Source organism: Hyla sarda, chromosome 3, assembly GCF_029499605.1.
Source record: "Hyla sarda isolate aHylSar1 chromosome 3, aHylSar1.hap1, whole genome shotgun sequence".
NCBI classification, from domain to species: Eukaryota; Metazoa; Chordata; class Amphibia; order Anura; family Hylidae; genus Hyla; species Hyla sarda.
The window spans coordinates 246,537,749-246,556,224 of NC_079191.1; the positions used below are offsets into that span (position 1 = coordinate 246,537,749).

The 18,476-nt window shown below is 43.5% G+C and overlaps 1 protein-coding gene across 1 annotated transcript in view; it reads left to right on the forward strand.

Moving 5' to 3' along the window:
* RFX6 (regulatory factor X6) overlaps positions 1 to 18,476 on the forward strand; it is a 102,718-nt gene that overhangs the window by 17,233 nt on the left and 67,009 nt on the right. Inside the window, exon 7 of the mRNA XM_056563291.1 lies at positions 16,104 to 16,211. Within this exon, the coding sequence (XP_056419266.1) occupies positions 16,104 to 16,211 (108 nt within the window). The remainder of the gene's footprint in view (positions 1 to 16,103; positions 16,212 to 18,476) is intronic.

Genomic DNA, 18,476 nt, shown 5'->3' on the forward strand with positions numbered 1-18,476 from the left:
AACTCAGTCATCTCTGTTTAGAATAAGTTATCAACAGACTTTTAGTGTTTCCCATATGTTCCCCTAAAGTATAGCGATTGTAACAATAATAAAGTTGTAGCAGTCATCAGTCATATTAGTTTTATAGCATTTCCTTTTTGTACACATGCATAAAGTTCAAAAGGGGTAATAACAGGCAACCACACTCTGCTTCACTTGCCCTTAGTTCTGCTAACTGTTCTCACTAACATTGTTTTAATGGTGTGGTAGTAGTGGAAGCTGCTTGAATGCATGGTTTTATTTTGAGATAATGTATTGTTTTAAAAAAATATATTCATTGGGCAGCATGGTGGCTCAGTGGTTAGCAACCAAGGACAATATCTCCTTATGTTCTCTCCTTATTTGCATGGGTTTCCTCCGGTTTCCTCCCACACTTCATAAAAACATACTGATAGATTTAGATTGTGAGCCCCAATGGGGACAGGGACCAATTTGAGTGGACAGCGCTGCGGAATCTATGTGCGCTATATGTAAATAAAGAGTTATTATCATCTGGGTGCAACACTAAGCCACAATTATCTCTGACCTGTGGGCAAAGTTGCCGAGTCCTGTCATGAAGCTCCCATTGATTTCAAAGGGACCTTTAAAGCAGGAAAGCGTAGAGAAAAAGGGACAATTTTGTTCTGCCCAGTTCTACGTTCCCTTTTGGAATCAATGAGGGATATTTTTTTTTTGGGTAACACTGTAACACAGTTTATGCATCAAACACCGTATAGATTATAGCTTTATGAACACATCATTATGCTATTGGCTATTGCCTTCTTAATCCAAAAATAGTAAACATTATTTATGTTCGTGTAAAACCTAAAAGTATATTCTGGAAGCAGAAAATTGTATTTAAATAAACAGCTCTAAGAAAGTAACTTACTTAGTGTTATCACAAATTGAACTGGCTTCAGCATGTGTTTGCTTGATTTACTCCTGACAGGAAGTTGTGTAGTTCCTTAATTTTCAGTGTGGTATTGTCTCCAGCTTCCTGGCTCCCTCTCCCAGCACAAAACATAATCATCTGCTGTCTCAGAAGGCTTATCTGGATGTTGTCTCTGATCTTAACACTCACCCGAGTGATGCCATTACCTCTGATCAGCTTCCTCCCATCTGCTTTACCATTTCCCTGTCATATACACATAAACATGTCTCTTTTTATTGGGACAGAATGAGATGTGTTTACAGCATTCTTGTGTTGAACAATGCCACAGGCAGGGGAGCAGACAGGGAATGAATGAACAGCTTTTGTGGACTTGCTTTGTGGAGAGTCTGCTGTGTAGAGCAATGTTTTTCTGCAGCTCTGGGTGAGTAACTGGCAGGAGTGCCGTGGCAAAGGCGTAGGCAGGGTGGGACGGTTTTGACAGAGAATTAAAGAAAAGCATTGCATTCTGGGAATTTTAGTACTAAATAACTTCTCAACCAGGAAGCACAGTGCTTATCTGACATAGAAAGAGGGCTACAGACACACAAAACAAACAGATTTTTGCTGTTTTTAGAACTGAACAGACAGGTAAGTAATGCTTTATGCTTTTGCAACATTAGCGCACGCCATAGCAGGACCCATGGCTAATGCTGGAGATCACCAATCACAGTGATCCCCGGCATTAACCTCTTAGATACTGCAATCAATGTTGATCGCGACATCTAAAGTTTAAAGGAAAACAGTCGCCTGTTTACCCGCACTATAACCCGATAGACCGGGTTATAGTGCGGGTGAACAGGAGACCGATGCGGGGTCTCGGACTGCTATACCTACCTACAGTCCGGAGCCCTGACCCTCCAAATGTCCCCCTCTTCCAGCACTGACTGGCGATTTGAGGCGGGCCCTGCGGCTGGATTTAAATATTCATAAGCACTGGTCAAGTGAGTGCTCGTGCCTACTGAGCACTCACGAGACTGGCGCTTATGAATATTTAAATCTAGCCAACGGGCCCGTCTCAAAGCACAAGTTGGCGCTGGAAGAGGGGGAGTGCAGGAACCGGACTGCAGGTAGGTAAAGCAGTCCAAGAATAGTCTCCTATGGGGACTAACAAATGGTGTAAAAAAAAATGCTAATAAATCCTATTTAACCCCTTTTCTAATAAAAGTTTGAATTATCCTCCTTTTCTCTTAAAAAAAAAAAAAAAAAAAAATATATATATATATATATATATATATATTGTGACAAGGTGGCAAGGAAAGGGTGTATTTCCTTGCTCACATTGAAGAATCTCACCTGCTTCTTAAGTAATGAGGCAGCGGGGAAGGGAGGTGTATATAAGATGGAGACTCAGTCTAATCTGTGCTCTCCCTGGGAAACAGCATGTTGCTGTAGGGAGGAGAGACACTCGGACCCTGTTGAGGAAGCACACAGCTGGAATCTGTGAGTGGTCCAAGAAGTGATGTGAACTGTGATTAACAGGTTGCAGGAGTCACATGTTTAACTGGCTGAGGGTAGCTCAACAGTTAATAGTCAGGGCTTGCTGATATGTGTAGTCAGTGACCAGACGGTCTAGGATTTTATTTTGTTCCTGCGTTATGTTTGTTTTTCCCCTGCAACCTGTCTAAATAAAGCTGGCAAGGTGCCTGGCGTGCATGAATAACCGTTGTCTGCGGGTTTATTGAGTGGAAATGTGTCCCGTGGCAATGTCCAGGATGATTCCGGAGCTATCCCCAAGGAGGAATCCTTACAATATATATATATATATATATATATATATATATATATATAAACTGTCACGATTCGGCTGGCTGGAGGTGGATCTTCTGTGCCAGAGAGGGATTGGCGTGGACCGTGCTGGTGGACCGGTTCTAAGTTGCTACTGGTATTCACCAGAGCCCGCCGCAAAGCGGGATGGTCTTGCAGCGGCGGTAGCAACCAGGTCGTATCCACCAGCAACGGCTCAACCTCTCTGACTGCTGAAGATAGGCGCGGTACAAGGGAGTAGACAAGAGCAAGGTCGGACGTAGCAGAAGGTCAGGGCAGGCAGCAAGGATCGTAGTCAGGGGCAACGGCAGGAGGTCTGGAACACAGGCTAGGAACACACAAGGAAACGCTTTCACTGGCACAATGGCAACAAGATCCGGCGAGGGAGTGCAGGGGAAGTGAGGTATAAGTAGGGAGTGCACAGGTGAACACACTAATTAAGCCTGCTGCGCCAATCAGTGGCGCAGTGGCCCTTTAAATTGCAGAGACCCGGCGCGCGCGCGCCCTAAGGAGCGGGGCCGCGCGCGCCGGGACAAGACCGACGGGGAACGGGTCAGGTACGGGAGCCGGGATGCGCATCGCGAGCGGGCGCCTCCCGCACCGCGAATCGCATCCCGGCTGAGAGAGATACTGCAGCGCACCCGGTCAGCAGGTCTGACCGGGGCGCTGCAATTGCGAGGATGTTGCGAGCTCTCCGGGGAGGAGCGGGGACCTGGAGCGCTCGGCGTAACAGTACCCCCCCCCCTTGGGTCTCCCCCTCTTCTTGGAGCCTGAGAACCTGAGGATAAGACTTTTGTCTAGGATGTTGTCCTCAGGTTCCCAGGATCTCTCTTCTGGGCCACAGCCTCCCAATCCACCCCAAAAATTTTTTTTCCTCTGACCGTCTTGGAGGCCAGGATCTCCTTCACGGAGAAGACGTCAGAAGAACCGGAAACAGGAGTGGAAGAAACAAATTTGGGAGAGAAGGTCCTAGAAAAAAAACCACAAGTAACAGCATGCCCGGAAGAATTTTTTTGTAGAAGGACAGCTCCAGCTCCCACTGAGGAGGCATCTACCTCCAATAGGAAGGGTTTAGATGGGTCAGGTCTGGAGAGCACGGGAGCAGAAGAAAAGGCAGACTTGAGATGTTTAAATGCGTCTTCCGCTTGGGGAGACCAGGACTTGCGATTGGCATTTTTCTTGGTTAAAGCCACGATAGGAGCCACAATAGTGGAAAAGTGTGGAATAAATTGTCTGTAATAATTGGCGAACCCCAAAAAACGTTGGATAGCACGGAGTCCGGAGGGGCGTGGCCAATCTAATACAGCAGCTAGCTTATCTGGATCCATTTGTAGTCCCTGGCCAGAAACCAAGTATCCTAGGAAAGGAAGAGATTGACATTCAAAGAGACATTTCTCCATTTTGGCATAAAGTTGATTGTCTCGAAGTCTCTGAAGAACCATGCAGACATGCTGGCGTTGTTCTTCTAAGTTGGCAGAAAAAATCAGAATATCGTCCAGATAAACCACAACACAGGAATATAAGAGATCACTAAAAATTCATTAACAAAGTCTTGGAAGACGGCAGGGGCGTTGCACAGGCCAAAGGGCATGACCAGATACTCAAAGTGTCCATCTCTGGTGTTAAATGAAGTCTTCCATTCGTCCCCCTCCCTGATGCGGATGAGATTATAAGCACCTCTTAAGTCCAGTTTGGTAAAGATGTGGGCACCTTGTAGGCGATCAAAGAGTTCCGAGATAAGAGGTAAGGGGTAGCGGTTCTTTACCGTGATTTTATTAAGTCCGCGGTAATCAATGCAGGGACGTAGGGAGCCATCTTTTTTGGACACAAAAAAAAAATCCAGCTCCGGCAGGAGAGGAGGATTTGCGGATAAACCCCTTTTTTAAATTTTCCTGGATGTACTCAGACATGGCAAGAGTCTCTGGAGCAGACAGAGGATAGATTCTGCCCCAGGGTGGAGTAGTACCCGGGAGGAGGTCAATAGGACAGTCATAAGGCCTGTGAGGAGGTAAAGTCTCGGCTTGCTTTTTGCAAAACACGTCAGCATAGTCCATATAAGCCTTAGGAAGGCCGGGTACAGGGGGAACCACAGGGTCACGGCAGGGAGTACTGGGAACCGGTTTAAGACAGTCCTTGAGACAAGAAGTACCCCAGTTCTTGATTTCTCCTGTGGACCAATCAAGGGTTGGGGAATGGCGTTGAAGCCACGGTAATCCAAGAAGAATTTCGGAAGTGCAGTTGGAGAGGACCAAAAATTCAATTTTTTCGTGATGAGGTCCGATGCACATTAGGAGAGGTTCCGTGCGGTAACGCACGGTACAGTCCAATCTTTCATTGTTAACAGAATTGATGTAGAGGGGTCTGGCGAGACTGGTCACCGGGATGTTGAATCTGTTGATGAGAGAGGCCAAAATAAAATTTCCTGCAGATCCGGAATCCAAGAAGGCCATAGTAGAGAAGGAGAAGGTAGAGGAAGATATCCACACAGGCACAGTAAGGCGTGGAGAAGCAGAGTTGACATCAAGAACTGTCTCACCTTTGTGCGGAGTCAGCGAACGTCTTTCCAGGCGGGGAGGACGGATAGGACAATCCTTCAAGAAGTGTTCGGTACCGGCACAGTACAGGCACAGATTCTCCATGCGGCGTCGTGTCCTCTCTTGAGGTGTCAAGCGAGACCGGTCAACTTGCATAGCCTCCACGGCGGGAGGCACAGGAACGGATTGCAGAGGACCAGAGGAGAGAGGAGCCGGGGAGAAAAAACGCCTCGTGCGAACAAAGTCCATATCCTGGCGGAGCTCCTGACGCCTTTCGGAAAAACGCATGTCAATGCGGGTGGCCAGATGAATAAGTTCATGCAGGTTAGCAGGAATTTCTCGTGCGGCCAGCACATCTTTAATGTCGCTGGATAGGCCTTTTTTAAAGGTCGCTCAGAGGGCCTCATTATTCCAGGATAATTCGGAGGCAAGAGTACGGAATTGGATGGCGTACTCGCCAACGGAAGAATTACCCTGGACCAGGTTCAGCAGGGCAGTCTCAGCAAAAGAGGCTCGGGCAGGTTCCTCAAAGACACTTCGAATCTCCGTGAAGAAGGAGTGTACAGAGGCAGTGACAGGGTCATTGCGGTCCCAGAGCGGTGTGGCCCATGACAGAGCTTTCCCAGACAGAAGGCTGACTACGAAAGCCTCCTTAGACCTTTCAGTAGGAAACTGGTCCAACATCATCTCCAAGTGCAGGGAACATTGCGAAAGAAAGCCAGGGCAAAACTTAGAGTCCCCATCAAATTTATCCGGCAAGGATAATCGTAGGCCGGAAGCGGCCACTCGCTGCGGAGGAGGTGCAGGAGCTGGCGAAGGAGATTCTTGCTGGAGTTGTGGTAGTAGCTGCTGTAGCATCACGGTCAGTTGAGACAGCTGGTGGCCTTGTTGCGCTATCTGTTGCGACTGCTGGGCGACCACCGTGGTGAGGTCGGCGACAACTGGCAGTGGGACTTCAGCGGGATCCATGGCCGGATCTACTGTCACGATTCGGCTGGCTGGAGGTGGATCCTCTGTGCCAGAGAGGGATTGGCGTGGACCGTGCTGGTGGACCGGTTCTAAGTTGCTACTGGTATTCACCAGAGCCCGCCGCAAAGCGGGATGGTCTTGCAGCGGCGGTAGCAACCAAGTCGTATCCACCAGCAACGGCTCAACCTCTCTGACTGCTGAAGATAGGCGCGGTACAAGGGAGTAGACAAGAGCAAGGTCGGACGTAGCAGAAGGTCAGGGCAGGCAGCAAGGATCGTAGTCAGGGGCAACGGCAGGAGGTCTGGAACACAGGCTAGGAACACACAAGGAAACGCTTTCACTGGCACAATGGCAACAAGATCCGGCGAGGGAGTGCAGGGGAAGTGAGGTATAAGTAGGGAGTGCACAGGTGAACACACTAATTAAGCCTGCTGCGCCAATCAGTGGTGCAGTGGCCCTTTAAATTGCAGAGACCCGGCGCGCGCGCGCCCTAAGGAGCGGGGCCGCGCGCGCCGGGACAAGACCGACGGGGAACGGGTCAGGTACGGGAGCCGGGATGCGCATCGCGAGCGGGCGTCTCCCGCACCGCGAATCGCATCCCGGCTGAGAGAGATACTGCAGCGCACCCGGTCAGCAGGTCTGACCGGGGCGCTGCAATTGCGAGGATGTTGCGAGCGCTCCGGGGAGGAGCGGGGACCCGGAGCGCTCGGCGTAACATAAACAAACATAAACATATGTGGTATCGCCACATGCGTAAATGTGTGAACTATAAAAACATTAAAACCACACGTACAATGGCGTTTATGTAAAAAAAAAATTCAAAAGTTCAGAATTGCGTATTTTTATTCACTTTGTATACCCTGAAAAAGATTATAAAAAGCGATCAAAAAGTCATATAAAAAATGAGCCCTCACTTATTCCTGTATACAAAAAAAATTACATGATCATTTTTGTACAAAAAGTTATAATTTTTTTAAAGAATTAAAACAAAATAAAATGTATATAATTTGGGTATTGTTGAAACTGGATGGACCTGCAGAATAAAGAGAACATGTAATTTTTACTGAGAAGTGCACTGTGGGGAAGCGGAAGCCCCAAATGGCATTTTTTTCCCAGTTTTTCAGCCCTACAAGTAATTGTTTTGGAGTTTTGCCGTAGATTTTGTGATGTATTGATTGATGTAATTGCAAAATAAAAATCATGGCGCAAAAAAAAAAAGCCCTCATATGTATCTGTAGGTGGAAAATTGAAAGTGGTATGATTTTTAGAAGGAGGAAATAACAAAAGTGCAAAAATAAAAAAAACAGAGTCCTTAAGGGGTTTAAGAAGAGATCTCATGCTTAAAAACATATCCCCTATCCAAAGTATAGGGGATAAAGTTTAGATAGCAGGGGGTCCAACCGCTGGGACCACCTGCGATCTCCTGCAAGAAGCGGCGGCCGACACACTCCCTCCATATATCTCTATGGGAGAGGGGGCGTGTTGGCCACTTATTGACATAAGACGCAAATATTGTCATAAAACCATCCTAAACAATAGGGAAGCCATCTATATAATAACATTTGTACCAGCACATTTTCCTTAAGAATGGATTATGGATTGAATAAACATGGGTCCCCTACCAGCAATGCTCAGAATTTCTTAAAAACTTTTTGATCAAAAGAAATAATAGCTATTTTGTTAAACTCAATACAAATTCATATGATTTTTGTGTATATAAACTATACTTGTCATACTGTATATATTATACATGTAAATTTTATTAACATTTACAAACTTTACTAACTAAAGTGATATATATATATATATATATATATATATATATATATATATATATACACACAGTATATGCTTCAATACTGGCAAACTATAGGGTAAAACGATGGGTATAGGAGGGTGTTTCACCGGATGATCCCATGCCCATAGCAATCTTTATTACTACTGTATTAATCTAACAATATATTAAATAATAATCTTATCTCCCTGCACTTAAGTGAATTAACACATATAAGCAGATGGCATGTGACTTGCAGAAATCTAAGACAAGCTTTACATCAGATAAGAATTCAAAATGAATCCATTAGTTTTAGGAAATGATGTAAAAGTTTCCTTTTCATTAGGAAGACCATTACTACTGAGAGTTTTTTCTTCAGCTTTAATAGACTTAATGGGCAATAAAATAGTTTAATTGTACTTGCTATCAATAGAGTGAAAACACAATATTTACAGTCAATTGATCTGTTATAAACTATTGATCTAATATACAGATTTTGTTTGTTAACTGTAGTGTTAGTGCGATATGTGGCGGTGGTAGGACATAGTACATTTATTTAACGTTAGGCTACTAACTTTTCTTATCTCAAAGAATAATAACACATATGTATAAAGTAATCTAATGTGTATGTAAACATCCAGGAAGATATTGAAAGCATTGTGTAAGCTGAATGCTGCTGATATGTTTTGCATTTATGTTTTATATATGGCATACCATTATTATTAATAACACTTTGGTTGAGATGTTTACGTTTTATAAAATCACTTTTTTATTATGCTTTTAACTAGGGCTCAATAGGAAAATAGGAAAGTTCTGTTTCTGTAGTGTTTGCAGTTAGTTACATAATGGTGATGTCTGGAGATGTGATGCCTTGTGATATCATATGGGTAGTGTCCCAATATGGAGGGCCTAATAGAACCTGTATAGTAAATAGTCAGAGCTGGATTCACACCCACATATGGCTTACTTATGGGGTATTTGATAGGTAGAGTGTAAGGAACTAGACAATCCAGTACTGTATATAGTGCATATTCCTAGTACATAGAGTAATTCATGATACTAGATAATTCAAAGAATATTTACAAAGAGAATACAGTTGGCCAGATTTACTCATATCATCTGGTTTTCACAATGACACCACATTAGAATTTTGGGTTATCATCCTGCTAGATGTAGTATCTGTGTGCTGTTTCTTCTCCTATATATCTGTGCATCATTTTGTGTCATCACGTCACCAATGTGAAAACTGGCCACTTTAAAGTTTGTTAGCAAAGTAACTGATTAAAGGTTACTGGTACAAGGGCAGGCTAGTCTCCTATTCCCATTATGCAGGTTAGCCACAATGCTATATAAGGGAAGGTTGCACAGGTGCAAAATACTGATGAACAACCACACACGCCTACTATTCATGAGGGGGTAGTTGCCTAGTATTAACAATTTGCACACAGATAAGGCATATACAGGGGTGGGAGGGACATGATAACGTGTAATGCACCATGCAAGCTTATGACTCCCCGGGCTCCTCCAGCACCACAAGGCCAGACCACATCACAAAAAAATATATACACACACATATATATATATATATATATATATATAAATATATATATATATATATATATATATATATATACATACTCATATGCTAAACATGAGGTATAAGTTGTTATTTTGACCAAATTATGCAAGCTCGCAACCCACATCAAGGGTCCTCAGTCTCTTGCGAGTCTAAAACTAACATTATAGAAAAAAAAGGGACATAAATCATTCAAAAAAAATCACAAAAAAAGCCACACTTAGGCGGGGTTCACATATGTCCGGCTTCCGGCATAGTTTCTTTCTGGTGTGCAACGGAGGGAAACTGATGCTAGAACTGATCCCATTTGAATGGAACAGTTCACAATTATCCAGTTTTGATGCCGGATGGTTGAACATGCCAGACAATAAAAACTAACTTTAACTTACCTTCCTACGTTCCTCATTGCGTAGATATCGGCATCCCGTTCCTACGATGCTGCTGTCCTTCCTGCTTCTTGGGCTCGGATCATCATGCTGCAGTCAGCATATCGCCAGCCGCAGCGATGTCCCACCTCGGCCGGTGATAGGCTAAGCGCACTGTAATGTAAGGAGCCCGGGCCCCGCCTGCCCAGGCTCCTTACATAACGGTGCGCTCAGCCTATCACTGCCGATATCTACGCAATGAGGAACGTAGGAAGGTGAGTTAAAGTTAGCAGGAAGCAGAGCCGCACCAGAGGAATGGGACGCCAATATTGTCACAATGGGAGAACAAAGGAAGGTGAGCTAAAGTTAGTTTTTTTAGTTAGCCCAGGCACAAGGTAAGGGAAAAGTGTTGCACCACAGTTCTCCTTAAGGGTCTATTCACACGTACAGTATTCTGCACAGATTTGATGGGCAGATTTGATGCGCAGGATTTGAAGCTGTCTTCAATCATTTTGTTTACATTGAAATCTGCAGCAGAAAATCATGTGCAGCAAATCTGCACAGAATACTATATGTGTGAATAGACCATTAAAGGAGTACTTCTATTTAAAAATCTTAATCCTTCCAGCACTTATCAGATGCTGTATGCTCCACAATAAATTATTCTCTTTTTAAATTTATTTTTTGTCTGACCACAGTACTCTCTGCTGACACCTCTGTCCATGCCAGGAACTGTCCAGAGCAGAAAAAAAATCCCCATAGCAAACCTATCCAGCTCCGGACAGTTCCTGACATGGACAAAGGTGTCAGCAGAGAGCACTGTGGTCAGACAGAAAAGAACTATACAACTTCCTGTGGAGCATACAGCAACTGATACATGCTGGAAGATTTTAAATAAGATTTTTAAATAGCAGTAATTTAAGACGTTAAGATTTTTAAATAGCGGTAATTTACAAATCTGTTTAACTTTCTGGCATCAGTTGATAAAAAAAAATGTCACCCCATTAAAAGTTACTGATACAAGGGCAAGCTAGGTTCCTATTTCCATTATGATGCAGATCAGCCACAATGCTATTTTGTGTGCAATTTTTATACTAGATAACTACCTCCCTCATAAATAGTTGGTGTGTGTGGTCGTTCATCAGTATTTTGCACCAGTGTGACCTCCCTTATAAAGCTTTGTGACTGATCTGCATCATAATGGGAATAGGAGCCTACCCTTCCCTTGTATCAGTAGGCCTTGTGTTTTTTTTTTTTGGTTAGCAAAAGCACAAACAACAATCGCCAAAATCTGTAGGGAACTTAAACGAAATATGATGAATACACTGCAAAAACTTGAACCTTACTTGTGAACCTTACCCAGATGAAACATGCGAGTCCAGTCTATTGTATAAAACATGGATGGTTTATTCAGGCAATTCTAATACAATGAAACACATTTCAGGGAGCATTTATTCATAACTGTAATATCCTATTTGTACTGTGGTTTCACATTATAACTAGAGTCTAACAGTTATTATATTTATATCAGATCATTTAAGATTTCTATCACCTCCCTTGGCCCTTTAATGCCTTAGAACTGTTCTTTTTACTACTCTTCTGTTTCATATTGTTACCACTTACATTGAAGCAGGCCAGCTTAGCCCTTATATCCAGGTTGCCACTCGTATAATATTTTAACTCATTATATACTTAGCCATGATATTCTGTCTTCTGCTAATCCTTTTTCTTTATGAGCGAGCTATGTAACATGGGTCCAAAGAACAGTCACTTTCTCTGTACACCCTGGTTTCTTTCTACTATTGTTATGCTATTTATGCTAACCCAGGCTCTGTTCTTTGCTCAGCTCACAAGGGTAACCATAGTTACAGACACCGTTCAGGTGCTGTCATGTACCTGAGTGACGTCATGAAGCTCTGGTTATCATTAGTATTTCCAGTAGGAAGGCTGTGGGGTTATCCCCATCAATTTTTTATTGTCACTGAATAGGTTAAAATTTTTGCTGTGATACATTTTATTTTATTATGCTCTTTTGTGTATTTTTATGTTCTTTGGTGAATTTTCCCTGCTTTGAGTGCCACATTTATATTTCTTTTTAGCACTCATACATTATAATTAAGGTACACTGTACAGGTGCATTTACCAGCTATCGGTTTTATTACCAAAATGTATCACCAGAAATTTTACATTACCAATAATTTGTATGACGCAGCTTGTTGTTTACACCTTTTTATTTGTATTTATGATTTTTTTATTCGAATTAATCATGTGACCCAATGACCCGGAATTACTTCCACTTTTATTTCCTATTTCTATGCCATTGTGCAATGTTTCTAATGCCTGAGGAAGCGCCCACTCTGGGCAAGAAATGTGTTGTATTAATTTCCTTAATAAATGTTCTATGTTTTAAACAATACATCGGACTCCAATGTTTAATATGGGGACAAGTAAAGTTCTGTATGCCCCACAAATGTGGACCCACTGTGCCACAAGTGGCAGCAAGCCAGGCAGGCATAATGGGGAAAAAGATAGCACCAGATGCAGCAGAGCTGATTAAGGTGTTTATTAACAGATCAGGTACTGTGACAACAGCTAGCCAAGATGGCTACAGGTGCAGACTAAAACAAGCTTAAAACAGACAGGAATCGTGGTAGACAGTCCAAGTTCATAACAGGAGAGACAGGCCAGGTTCCAGGTAATAAGGCAAAGGCAAAGTCCAGTATACAGCCAAGGATCAGCAGGCAGCATAAGCAGGCAGACAGAGACCTTGCTGAGCCATCAGGCAACAGGTGTGGCTTCTTTATATAGGGAGTGCTTTGTAAGGATTGGAGGGGGAACTACTAGGGAGTGCATGCTAGCTCTATAAAACCCAACCAGTGCTCGTGTGCGGTCTCTAGTGGCCAGAGTGGAAAATGCAGCATAAGACACATCAGAGCAGGAAGTCAGCAGACACATGGCACATGTCGCCCAACGCTGGTAAGAACCCACGAAACATGGTACACTGGTGGTTGCCAGTAGCGTTACAGGTTCCAGTTTTTGTTGTGTATTCATCACTCTTCAAGTTCCTGATAACTGGTTCGGCTACTGTAGACACCTGTGGGACTACAAGACTGCTGACCACTGCTCTTTGCTATATGCTAGAAGGAGTTCCCATGGGCTTGACTAGGCTTGATTTTTTTGTGTCTCTTATACTTCTATAACTCATCTGTAGGTAAACGCATAATGAATGTGTTGGGAAAAATACATAGGCCATGCCCCCTTTTAGTGATTCTAAGTTGATGGTTAATGTAGGCGCACGGTCAGGAAAAAAACTGATGGAAACATGATAAGTCTGTGGGCAAAGGTGTGCGCATGCCTCAAAAAGAAACTAATGGTTTTGACATAAATCTGATACAGTAAATAGTCTTTTTAAAGGGGTTATACAACAAAATGTTGTTAATAAATTATATGAAGTCCGCTTGCTTCTTTTAAATAAGTTTTATAGACTTTTTTTTTGTTAAAATTAGAGATGGACCTGTCACTGGATGCTTTGTGTTGGTTGTTATCACTGTCTTTGACATGTTACCCTAGCTAATCCTTTAAAGAGTAGCTCCCACCATCTTTTTTTTTTCTGTCCCTGCCTAATGCTCATCTATCCCTAACCCCCTCCCTGCCTTAATTTTTTTTGTTAACATATTATAAATGCCTTTTTGTCTGCCTGGTAGTGTGCTCACTACCAGGCAGACTTCCCCAGCAGACACGACGTCACTGATGCCTGCTGGGGGGGGTACTTCTGCCCTTAGTTCACCTATACAGGGTGCCTCCAGCTGTTTCACAACTACAACTCCCAGCTTGCCCTGACATCTATTGGCTGTCAGGGCATACTGGGAGTTGTAGTGGTGAAACAGCTGGAGGCACCCTGTGGTGAAAACAATAACTTTGTTATGGCTGCGGCGCTACCCCCGCAAAGCAATAAATTTCATGGCCACGGCGCTGTATGCTCCAGAGGAAGTTTTTTTTTCTTTTTAAATTTATTTTCTGTCTGATCACAGTGCTCTCTGCTGACACCTCTGTCCATGTCAGGAACTTTCCAGAGCAGGAGCAAATCCCCATAGCAAACCACTCCTGCTCTGGACAGTTCCTGAGACAGACATAGGTGTCAGCCGAGAGCACTGTGGTTAGACAGAAAAGAAATTCAAAAAGAAAAGAACTTCCTGTGGAGCATACAGCAGCTGTTAAGTACTGGAAGGATTAAGATTTTGTAATAGAAGTAATTTACAAATCTGTTTAACTTTCTGGCACCAGGAGATTTAAAAAAAAAATGTTTTTCACCGGAGTACCCCTTTGAAATGTTGTGCCTTGTAAATAAAAAAAAAGACAGTACTTAACATGTTTTAATGTGTTTTTAACTAAAAATTCCACTGTATCATCTCTTTACCTTTTGGTACATGGATTGGATTATGTAATCACACACTGATATTTTGTACTGGCTATAAAATCTTGTACACATAATTGTACATGATGTATGTTAATGATCAATTAGTTCTGATTGATTGATTGATATGTCATTGCTTCATATGCTGGTCACTTTCTATGACTCGCTATTGATAAGGTGGAGAGTCCTTTTTATGGAGCGCGTGCCACCTAGAGGTAGACAACACATGCTTCTGACTGGGCGGGACAGGGTCCCGTTCAGGAGATTACGGGGGGCAGCGATCAGACCCATTTTGGTCAGCTACTTATTTTCTATCCTGTGGATAGGGGATAAGTTAATTTTGGCCACAGTACTCCTTTATTTTCCTTAATGCAGAAACACTAGTGCATGCCCTGCATAAGACTCGTATGGTTGTTGAGGGTGCATCTAGCCACTCTGCTGCCCGAGGCAAACAAAAATAACTACAATAATTCAACCTCTTCCACATATGTGAGTGCCACCTGATTTTTCTTACAAGGAGCAAGGATCAAAGTGCCCTTATATATATGGGTTACCTATACTGTCAGAGGTCACGACTTAGTACTTGAAACGACTGTTGTTGCATCTAGACCTGACTGCTTGTATAATAAATCAATTTCTTCCACACGTGAGTGCCACCTGATTTTTCTTATTCTTGACTATACACCTTAGCTCATCTTTATTCCGGGTTGAGTACAACCAGAGGCGTAGCTTGTAGCTTCTGGGCCCAGATGCTAAATCTGCAACAGGGCCCCATGTGCCAATTATAATACAGGTCTATTATGGGGAAGATGTGCTCTGGGGCCCCCTTAGGCACAAGGGCCACAATGCGACTGCTTCCTCTGCACCCTCTATAGCTATGCCTCTGAGTACAACTATGAGTGGAATACTTATGGGAGATCAAAGTTTCTAGCTGCATGTGCACAGTCTCCATCAAGCATATTAATAGCAGTGCAGGTTTCACGTTCTTCTATTTGCATGTCCAGATACTGTGTTGAACTGGTTTCATTAGAAACTGCAGTCCTCTACCAGGTTAGAGATAAGGTAAAAGTTGACAAATCTGTATGGCCAAATGTATCAAATGCTTAATGTGAAAAGAAAAAAGGGACAGGCACCTGCGCACCCTGTGCCTTTACCTCGTGATAGTGTGAGTATAAATAAAAAACTGCTCACCTTTGGGTGTTATGCTCCGAGCACAACAGCGCAAAACGCTTGTAGGGAGTAACGGCAGCAGTCTGTGTCGGTCCGCACCCAGGATTCTGGGGTGGTATGTAGATAGGTAGAAGACCACACAATAAGGGAGGTAGCAAAAGATAGACACTTGCCCGGCGTTTGCTGTTTGCAGAATACAGTTGTACAGATGTCAGACTCCAAGGTAGTTGCAGAATACAGTAGAGTTCTCTTTCAGATGTGACAACGCGTTTCGAGGGGACCTGCTCCCCTCTTCCTCAGGTCAGACCAAATGTATCATTTAACAAAGTAATTCCATTTTATGGCAAGACACCAACCATCTAAAACACATGAAAGGCTATTGAGAGACTTTGAGCTGATGCCCACCTAAGAAAATGTGCTCACCTTTCCTTTTTTTATAAATTTTTTTATTTTATTTTGCTTTATATGTAGTATGGTTGATTTTATCCATAGGTCATTATTTAAAATAAAAAATATCTTGATTCTTATGTTTTATTTTGCTCCATATAGTAATTGTATTCAAAAATATATATGTTTTTGTGTCTACAGGGTTGTTTCACTAGAAAATATTCTCTTAATTCGAAAACCGGGACGCTTCTTCCAGAATTTCCTAGTGCCCAACATCTGGTTTTACAAGGATCATTGTCCAAGGAGAAGGTAGAATTTCCAAGCTTATTTTTATAGCATATGATTTAAAAAGAGAAAAATTAGAAAAGTTCTAGGTAAGCGTCCAACCTTGGGCACTCCTGATGAGCCTGAGCGGATGGAAGCGCTGCTGTTAAAAAATAAATAAATAAAGCTGCATTTATGAAAGAGAACTAGCCAGCAGATTTTACCCTATATAACTGTTAACAATAGGGCAAAATAATCTTGCTTACCATATAGCCATGTCCTTAGGGTTGGCAGCGATAGTGACAAAATAGGTTTTAGAGTTGTCCGTTGCCGTATGCTAATTATCTCTAAGGAGTTTTTGGGAGCTGTGTGGTAGAGCCCTGTGTCCGCTCCCACTACATTTTTGACCATTATCGCCCGCTCCCACAAGGTGTGTGTTCCACTCCCACAACATATGTGTCCAATCCCCCCCCTTCCCCCTCCCTCTGTTCCCCTTGCTGTTTCTTACCTGTTCTGTGTTCTCCGGTGCAGGGTTACGACAGGTCCGATGTCCTCTGCACTGATGAGTGACACCCTGACGTTATGTGACAGAGCAGGAGGATGTCACTAGCCAGTGCAGTGCAGAAGACATTGGACCCGCCAAGACCCAGCACCTGAGCCTGTAGGAGCCCACCCTAGGACACAGGACAGGTAAGAAGCAGCAAGGGGATCAGAGGGAGGGGGAAGAGGAGGTGGGGAGGGGAAAAATATGATGGGGAGGGGGATTAAAATGTCAGTGCCTGCAGCCATGGCTTACTGCTTTAAAGTGGCTGCGGCCCATGCTGCAGATCCTGAACAGGCTGCTGACGCCCCAGCCACTTTAAATCACTGTCAGCACCAAATTTGCAGCCTGTCATAGAGGCTGTCTGAGTCATGGGATTGTGCCGTATTTGCAGGGCCCACAGGTATAGAGCCTGACTGCCCGCTCCTGCCTGCAGTAGCCTCCTCATTGCCCACAGCCGCATGATTTTTATTGGGTCGCACAGGATTCCAATCCCAATGCAGGCTTGGCATGCTCATGTAGTCACTGTGCTCCAAGCTGTATTCATACCTACTCTGCTGTGATTGACAGCCCGGGCACCCCTGAAATCACCTCTCGAGATTTCAGAGCAGTGACATGGGAGGTGATCTGGAATTGGTGTGAATACAGTCCAGAGCACAGTGATTATGCCCCACTGCCCCGGGGACTATGTATAGCTTATTAGCATATGTAGCTGCTTTCTTCCAAAAACAGTGCCTCACCTGACCTTAGGATATGTCTGTTATGACAGCCCAGCTTTATTCACTTCAATGAAACTAAGCTGCAGTACCATACTGTGGTGAGCTGGGCTGTTGCAATAGTGTAGCAGGGTCTGGTGGTACTATTAACCCTGTGGGGTAAGGTGTTATTAACCCCTGATTATTAGTGACGCCAGGATGTGTTTCTTCCGGTATGGTAACCGCCGTCAACCAACCCAATAACGGTCTTCAATAAAGGTATGTCCACAGCAGGAATTATGCAAGAACTGGAACTTTTACTTGTAATTCTTAAGAAACAGTCTTTACAGTTATGCAGTTTCTCTAGAGGCAACCGGGACACAGGATACCTCGCAGGCTTGCTGGGACTTGTAGTATTGAGAATATCTATGCAGGCCACTGTGCTACTAATATTATTCTTGAGTTGAGTAGTAGTCACTAGAATTGTAGATAGAGCTTGATAACTCACGTTTTGAAATGGCTGCAGGTACTTTAGGCTTTGGCCTAGCTGAGATAAATTTAGATAGTACAGGTATTGTGCTTGGCTGAAATCCAGGAGATAAGAGAGCGAGCTTAGAGACTACAGCCCCTTATATACTTAAGAGGCTGGACTAAAGCCCATTGGTTGCAAAGCCTGTGGGTCCTGTACCCAAGGAACTCTGGGTATGTCACACGACAATGTTTCACATGGCTAACACTTCTGTACACATTTGTACAAACTTTATACATATTGACAATGCATACACAATATATACAATGCATTTATATGAGACAATAGAAGGTGAGCAAAGGGGTGAACCCTGCAGGAGAGCCCTATGGACTGCAGGGACTCTTCCTGAGGAGACTTAGGGAGGGTACAGGACCATGTCCTGTACCGGGATACCACAATACAAAATCTAAGGACAAGTCTGGTGCTGGAGTGGTTTCTGGAAAAAAGCAGCATGTTTTTGTAATCCTGGATAAACATTTAAAGCGGAGAGAATTGTGCAGTTTCTTGTCATTGTATTTGGTATCTTTTCAGGTCTTTAGGTCACT